Source organism: Raphanus sativus, unplaced genomic scaffold (genome assembly GCF_000801105.2).
Source record: "Raphanus sativus cultivar WK10039 unplaced genomic scaffold, ASM80110v3 Scaffold0097, whole genome shotgun sequence".
Lineage (NCBI taxonomy): Eukaryota > Viridiplantae > Streptophyta > Magnoliopsida > Brassicales > Brassicaceae > Raphanus > Raphanus sativus.
The window spans coordinates 28128-35713 of record NW_026615418.1 but is presented as its reverse complement, the minus strand read 5'-3'; the positions used below and the strand labels follow the sequence as shown (position 1 = coordinate 35713).

The following is a 7586-nucleotide window of genomic DNA, read 5'->3' as shown; positions in this document are numbered from 1 at the left end:
TTTATATAACTGAACAATTTTAAAGAATATATACTAAATTGGTATCTATGATATAAACAATGTTCATAGTTTAGAAACAAAAGGTTATAACATGATAGGTCTTTTAGTGGTAGATTTTTAGAATTAGACTTTAGATTTTGATTTTTTTTTTGGTTTTATTGACTTAGATCTGTTTATTAATGTTTAGTAGTTTATATTTTGTGTAATTTTGATATTTGATACAGTAAATGACACTTTTTGAATATCAAACAAACTATTTAGGATTTGAGATTTGTGGTTTAGGGTTTCGTAGACCTACAATAGAATCTATAAATCTATAGACGTCTTTGTCGGTCTATTTTCATTCTCCCTCCCAACCCCCAAATTATTTCATTTTCCCGCAAAGACTTATCAAAAAGTTTTCATTCTCCCTCCCAACCAAAATTATTTCAGATCTATCCATATTCTTTCTCTCTCCCTCCTCTTCCATTCACTTCTCTCTCCCTCCTTTTCTATTCACTTCTCTCTCCCTCCTCTTCTATTCTTCATGGCCATTATCAAGCTTCCTAACCTCCCACCAGATCTGCTCGTTGTGCTCTGTCTCTATGAAAGTGAGCCTCCTCGACTATTCCCTTCATCGATCGCTTAGGATGAAAAATCTCTTGCCGCCCTAATTGATACTCTAAAGGACTCCTCCACTCCACCCTCTTCAGCTCCTCTGACAAAATCGAACAGGCAGAATTTTCAATATGCAAAAGCTCCAAACAACGCTCCACAGGCTTTGCTTGTTTTGTGGTCAAATCGACCAAGATCCTCTCTCCCTAATTGTTTCTTCATGTTCTTGATTTTTTTCCTTAACTTTCTAAACCTTTTCTGGTGCTCTTGCTAGTGTGATTGTTGAGGCTATGAAAGTTGTCAGCTTGCAGAGGCTCTGCTCCTCTCTGAAACCTATTCACCGTCGAGTTGTAAGTAAAACTCTTGTCTAAATCTCTCCGTTTGTGCTTTCATTTTCTGGATCTTGTTTATGTGGTTTTAGGTTTAACAGCTAGAGAGCGAGAAACTTTGAAATTATTAGCCGTCTACGACGAAGAAGATGACCGGAGGAGGCAGATACGGCGGCGCATCAGGTAAACTCGTACGCTCATCAATGAAGAGAGAAGAGCGTCAAGGCAGATCTGGGATACCACCGGTTAATAAAGGTACACGCTTTCTTAGATTCGACATTCTATTGATCTATGAGATCTGTAAGAGACTTTGTTTTAACTAGATATGTTGTGTTTAGATTAAAAGATCACTCTTTTATGGTGAAATTTGCAGTTCTATGCGAGGTGCAGAGGCTAAAGCTGCTTGCCCTGAGATGCAGTTGGTTCAAGTTCCTGTTTCTCGTGGTAAACATGTTTAAAAATCCATGTTTGTGTATGTATATGACACTAGCTAAAGTTATAAGATGATATTGATCTTCTTGTCTTGTCTTTGTGTTGTTGCTGTTGCATCTGTTGGGAAGCAGGGAAGCTACGGGAACAATCAAAGTAGAGAGAGCAAACTGTTAAAAGGTCCTTCTCAGATACAGAGCAACACATTGGCTGCTTTGGAAGCCATTGATGTTCCCGTTGCTGAAGAAGTTATGGACGCTGGCTGTATCATCGGTGATCGGATTAACGGTCTTGTCGACGGTGTCTCTGGTGCTTGGTAAGCAAAGTTTACTTGTAAAGTTGTTATCTTTTATTACTCAATTGCTTAGGATTCGTGAACGCAATATATCCTTTGATTTTCATTGTCAGGTTTATCAAGTTTGATACTTTCACTCCTGCGGTGTCACGAGGACTTCCTGTGACTCGGGTGATATTGTTTTTGGTGTATAGGTTAGGACTAACTTGTTTGGTAGAAGTGAAGCTACTTACTCAGGCTACACTTGTTATAGTGGCATTGCAGATTTTGTACCGGCTGTTATTGAGTCTGTTGGGTATGTTGTATTCAAAGCAAAACTTCAAAAAAATGACGTTTTTTTCTTAAAAGAGGGGACTTAGTGTTTTTGTCTTGTATAGTCAACTCCTAACGTTTATTCTGATTGATTCTTTTAAATAATCTTAATAAAATCTCTATTTAGGAATCTTTTTATTTTACTTTGCTTTGCTTCATTTGGCTCAGTTCAACACCTTGTATCCTCGGTAGTACTTGAAATTTTTGTTGTTATCAAGTGTTGATCTCACTGAACATGTGAACAAACTGTAGTTAATATTATTTAACAAGAAGATGACAAAAAACTTACTGCTGTATTCAGACTCTTGTGTCCACCGTAGTACAATATCAAGTGGTACAATATCAAGTGTTGATCTCATATAACATGTGATAAAACTGTGAATGGTATTATTTTGCAAGAATGAAAATAAAATAACATGAGACTTACAATTACAACCCAAACTTGGCAAAGAAATGCTCTTTGAGATGACTTGATCATCATACGAGCTGATCAACATAGATTTGGTAAGAAATACCTTAACTCAACGACCATATCACAAACTGCTATAAAAGAGTTTTTCACCACTCATTCTCTGTATAAAATAAGTAACTGAAGCATTCTATGTTAAATTTTTTTTATAGATGTAGACTTACAAAGACGTCAACACTTATTAGCAAACTATGTACTCAAACCAAAAGTATTATAATTTCATAACTACAACAGTTTTTCTTTTCAAAATCACTCCAACCTATTAGGATTAACTAACACACACTTTCAAACAAAAAAATCTAGAATAAATTTTATGAATAATACATAAATTCAGTTTTAATTTATTTTCCTACGTAGACTTTTCAATCAGTCTACGACAGTGTAGACGTTCGTGTCAGTCTACGACAGTGTAGACGTCCTTGTCAGTCTACTTTTTGGGTTAGTTTTGCAATTGAAAATTTTACGGGTTACTTTTTTTATTTGACCAGAAACTCATCCAAGTTTTGACTTTATACATTTAGACTTCCGTTTTAGTCTACCACATTAAAAAGGTTAGTTTTTATTATTGACCAGAATTCACCCAAGTTTTGACTTTCAAAGGTAGATTTCACATGTAGTCTACATGTTTCGTAGACGTCGCATAAGGTCTAACTTCAAAACCCATAGGTTGGTTTTGCAATTGACCATTGTTTGACTTTCGAATGTAGATTTCATATGTAGTCTACAAATTCGTAGACTTCGCATAAGGTCTAACTTCAAAACCCATGGGTTGGTTTTGTATTTGACCAAAATAAATATGTAGACTTCACGAACAGTCTATATTTTTTTGTGAAAAATGCGTAGATTGCACTAGAAGTCTACAATTTAAAAACATTTTAGTCAAATACAAAACTAACATATTCAACGAAGTCAATGTTTTGATCAAATGCAAAACTGACCTTAAGTAGACTTCTTTGGCAGCCTACATTTCGTAGACTTCTTTTGAAGTCTACTTAAGAAAGTCAAAAGTGAGGTCAAATGTAAAACTAACCTCTTTTACGTAGCTGTCTTGGTAGGTCTACGTAGATTTTTGTTTTTGTAGTCAAAGGTAAGGATGTAGACTGCTGGAGAAGTCTGCGTTACAAAAAAAAGTTAAAAAGGTCAATTGCGAAACTGACTTGTTCGTTGACAAATAGACGGAATCGTACGTCTACACATTTGTGTAGACATATAAAGTAGTCTACCATCGCGACACAGACTGAAAAAGTGGTGAAAACCATGTAAACAGTTACCTTTTTCCGGTGTGAACCTCGATTCCGACCCTTTCAACCGTCCAAACTCATAAACTGAGCAAAAGGAAGCATCTTTGACGATTTACTAATGAAGAAACTCGAAAATGTGAAATTTGTGAGATGAAAATGAAAGTTGTGAGAGTTTTTTAGATAGAAATGTAGAGGAAATGAAAGATTTGTTGAGTTAGAGAAAAGAAAAAGTGGTTAAAATTGAGTTATTGAGCTTTTATGAGCTTAAACATGGTGGTTCAATGGTGGTTGCAAAATTGAAGATGATGGCATTGTTGTAAATAAGAAAAGATACTTAGGGTGTAATTGGTTTTTACTAATTTTCGATTTTATTAAGAAAAATAAAAATAATGGCAGTTTTGTAAATATTTCGAAAACATAAGGATGGTTTGGAAAATTCATAGATGAATAGTAATGAGAAAAAAAAGGGGTTGGTTTTGCAATTGACTACAATTCTTAGGTTGGTTGTGATAAAAGCCCAAAAATAATAGGGGTATAAAGGTTTTAAATCTGTCGATGATTCGTAAGAAAACACCAAATATGCATATAGCTAATTATGTGATCTTTCCTATGTGTAGAATGCAAATACTCTAAAATAAAATCGATATTTTCTAAAACTCTCAAAAGAGAGTATAAAATGATGTTCTGGCCATTTTAAAGCATGATGACACAAAAGATAAAGTTGTCTGATAAATATTTAAACCGAAACATGTCTACATTTGGATGTGATTTGATCTTAAGAAAGTTCTTTCAATCTAGGGCAATATAGTAATTTCGATATACCGACAAACCGGGTAAAAAGCAAAATGTTTTCCCACTTAAAAAGAGAGTTTAAAGACTTAACCAAACAAAAAAAAAAAAACAAATCTCTCCTACACTCTCGCCGGAGATGCAACTCTTCCTCCTCCTCCTCCTCGCCGCACTATCACCTCCGGCGACTTCCCACTACTCCTCCTCAACCTCATCTCCTTCCTCTTCCACCGTCTCTACCTCCGCCTCCGAATGGCGTCCCGCGCGAGCCACCTACTACGCCGCGACCAACCCTCGAGACGCGGTAGGCGGTGCGTGCGGATACGGAGATCTCGTCAAATCCGGGTACGGCATGGCCACGGTCGGTCTGAGCGAGACGCTGTTCGAGCGGGGACAGATCTGCGGCGCTTGCTTCGAGCTCAGATGCGTCGATGATCTGCGCTGGTGTATCCCCGGGACTTCCATCATCCTCACCGCCACGAACTTCTGCGCTCCTAATTACGGTTTTGACCCCGACGGTGGCGGTCACTGTAACCCTCCCAACAAACACTTCGTGTTGCCTATTGAGGCGTTCGAGAAGATCGCTATTTGGAAAGCTGGGAACATGCCGGTGCAGTATCGAAGGTGCGTTTACCTCAAAAAATCGTAAAAACTTTAGTTCGCGTTTTCTTGAGAAATGCGTTTGCGTTAGTGTAAACGCGCTTTTTAATCTGAAATATTTAAAACAATTCATTACAAATTTACAAGTGAAGTGATGATGATGATGCTTTTGCTTTTGTCTTCTTCGATATCCGTGTGCTTTATGTGAGCTGGTGTTTCCCTAGATGCTGTCTTGGATTACTAATTTACTTTATTGCCCTTGGCCATTAATCGTGTGACTTGAGTATACTAGTGTAAGTAGTGATTCAACTAGATTCAGCTATGGTATTGAGAGCAGTGTTATTAAAAATTGGTTAGAATCGGCAAATTGGACCTAAATAAAACGATTTTTGTAGAATGATTTTCGGTAAAAGCGTTTAAAGATATTGGTTTAGGCGTTAAACTTGTTGTTCTAGGCCTAAACGAAACGAATTTTCTAGAATGATTTATTAAAAAATCGGTATAGGTGTTAAAAAAAATCCGCCTAAACAATAATCTCTCATAAATATTTATAAAGGGCTAAGTTGCTGTCTAGCAATTTCTAGAACATTGATTTAAAGTGTGGTTTGGATAAGTTGCATATTGTAGCTAATGATCGGATCCTTATTAGTTTGTGGTGTGTTTTGTGGTTAGAGTGAACATGTAACCATGGCTACTGGTATTTGACTTACACAGGATCAACTGTAGAAGGGAAGGAAGCATTAGGTTTACAATAGATGGTGGAGGCATTTTCATTTCGGTTCTGATCACCAATGTTGCTGGGTCCGGTGATATAGCTGCTGTGAAGGTTAAAGGGTCTAGAACCGGGTGGTTACCAATGGGTCGTAATTGGGGACAGAACTGGCATATCAACGCTGATCTCAAGAACCAAGCTCTCTCGTTTGAAGTGACTGCTAGTGACAGATCAACCGTGACAGCTTACAATGTTGCTCCTAGAAACTGGGATTACGGACAAACCTTTGAAGGGAAACAGTTCGAGACTCCGTGACACACAGAGAAGGGTACACATCGAGATATAAGAATTTTTGATGGCACGTGACTAAGGAGTGTTCTTTTGCATTTTATAGTTTCGCTCTCCCACGAATAGGTACAAGGAGAAGTCACCCATGTTGTACTAAGAATAGTGATCACACAAACATCACTATTGTATCTTTACATTGCTAAGGAGCAAAAGCTTCTTCTCAAATGTTTAAAGCTAAAACCACTAGTTTACTGTGTTCCAAAGCCAAGAATCATAGAAGGTAAAACCATGAAAAGAATGCAAAAATGTATAACAAGAATCATAACAACTAAAGGTTATATACAACCCTATAGCCTAGAATGTAAGTTCTAGTACTTCAATTTCAAGATCACTTAGATGAAAAGGATCACCGTGTGTTTGTAAAAAAAAACACATCAAGCAATGCATTGAGCATGACATAAACAGCAGCATCATAGACCACAGTCATAATACATTCCATCAAGCGTACACTGCGGTCCACAGTTCCAAGTGAAAGACTGTACATCAAGCAAGATAAGCGGACCACCACGCAACATTACTCTCCCCTAACGATCTATCATACTCATGGCCAAACAGTATCACTCATCTTCTTCTTCTCATCTGTGTTCAACATCCCGTTGATCAAAACCGGCATCCCAATCCAGAACATATGTATAGATGTAGATCTATCTACTTCCCCCTTGTTGCTCTATCAAGGGCACTAAAGACTCAACATGACTCCTCAACTCCCTTAGATGAAAACCAAAATCAGAAGCGTTGTTGCATGAAGCATACGCCATAACCCACTTCCCGTAAACACAACATCTGGATACTTGTTCCTCCTCTTATAAAAGAGACCACAAGATCTTCCTCATAAGGAGTCCACTTGAACTCCAGCTTCATCCCAATTTCCTTAACCACAATGGTATAATCACCTTTAGCCTCAGACTCCGAGCCCAAAACCAGGCCCAACAACCACGAACCTTGCCTGAGGATCGCCAGCAAGAAAGGCCCGGCTCATATAAAATTAGGGCCCTTTGGTAGCCCATAAATGTCTTAAAAACTTTATTTTCTATATTTATAAATTGTGATTATTGGGCTCTATTTGTTAACTTGAGGGTAGTCTTAAAGAAAACTAGATTCTGACCCGTGCGCCCGCACGGGTGATATTTTATTTGTAATAGATAATATTGTGATTTAGTTATAACTTATAGATAGATTATAAATATTTCTAACTTTGTTGGTTGTTTATATCTTGGTTTGATGCTAAAGTAATCAAAAATGATATCTAAATAAATTTGATGATTTTTACGGACACGGACAATTTTTATATTGTATCCGTTTAAAAAATAATGATTTTTACTAATGCATTATTTTTTCTAAAAATATACTTATATAGCAAATGTTTTCTTATCTTTTTCAAATTTAAATGTCTCTTTGTTTAATTTATACTGGAAATAAATGAGGAACATACCACACTTAAAAACATAAATCTTAATAACCTTATATT

The 7586-nt window shown here is 36.8% G+C and overlaps 2 protein-coding genes and 1 pseudogene across 7 annotated transcripts; 2 read left to right on the top strand and 1 right to left on the bottom strand.

Moving 5' to 3' along the window:
- The first annotated feature begins 386 nt into the window (after positions 1-386).
- Positions 387-2097, top strand: LOC108837576 (zeaxanthin epoxidase, chloroplastic). 6 transcript variants are annotated; one of them, XM_018610608.2, is made up of 5 exons: positions 387-944; positions 1055-1178; positions 1297-1367; positions 1484-1668; positions 1761-2097. In XM_018610608.2, exons 1-5 carry the CDS (start codon positions 885-887, stop codon positions 1990-1992), a joined length of 672 nt encoding a protein of 223 aa, XP_018466110.1. In that variant the 5' UTR covers positions 387-884; the 3' UTR covers positions 1993-2097. The 6 variants fall into 6 exon arrangements, with proteins under 6 accessions (XP_018466110.1, XP_018466113.1, XP_018466111.1 ...); XM_018610611.2 differs by having other exon boundaries at positions 388-944; positions 1016-1178; XM_018610609.2 differs by having other exon boundaries at positions 389-944; positions 1487-1668.
- A 2449-nt stretch (positions 2098-4546) lies between these two features.
- Positions 4547-6304, top strand: LOC108838468 (expansin-A13). Its single transcript, XM_018611401.2, has 2 exons — positions 4547-5082; positions 5773-6304. The coding sequence occupies exons 1-2, from the start codon at positions 4598-4600 to the stop codon at positions 6083-6085; spliced, it is 798 nt and encodes a 265-aa protein (XP_018466903.2). The 5' UTR covers positions 4547-4597; the 3' UTR covers positions 6086-6304.
- Positions 6305-6464: 160 nt separating this feature from the next.
- Positions 6465-7097, bottom strand: LOC108838469 (protein ALTERED XYLOGLUCAN 9-like; annotated as a pseudogene).
- Positions 7098-7586: the final 489 nt, after the last annotated feature.

Coding starts and splice junctions, on each gene's coding strand:
- LOC108837576 (XM_018610608.2), top strand. CDS start 885: ATGAAAGTTGTCAGCTTGCAGAGGCTCTGCTCCTCTCTGAAACCTATT. Junction 1,368..1,483: donor TCAAGTTCCTGTTTCTCGTG/GTAAACATGTTT, acceptor TCTGTTGGGAAG/CAGGGAAGCTACGGGAACAA. Junction 1,669..1,760: donor GACGGTGTCTCTGGTGCTTG/GTAAGCAAAGTT, acceptor TTTCATTGTCAG/GTTTATCAAGTTTGATACTT.
- LOC108838468 (XM_018611401.2), top strand. CDS start 4,598: ATGCAACTCTTCCTCCTCCTCCTCCTCGCCGCACTATCACCTCCGGCG. Junction 5,083..5,772: donor ATGCCGGTGCAGTATCGAAG/GTGCGTTTACCT, acceptor TGACTTACACAG/GATCAACTGTAGAAGGGAAG.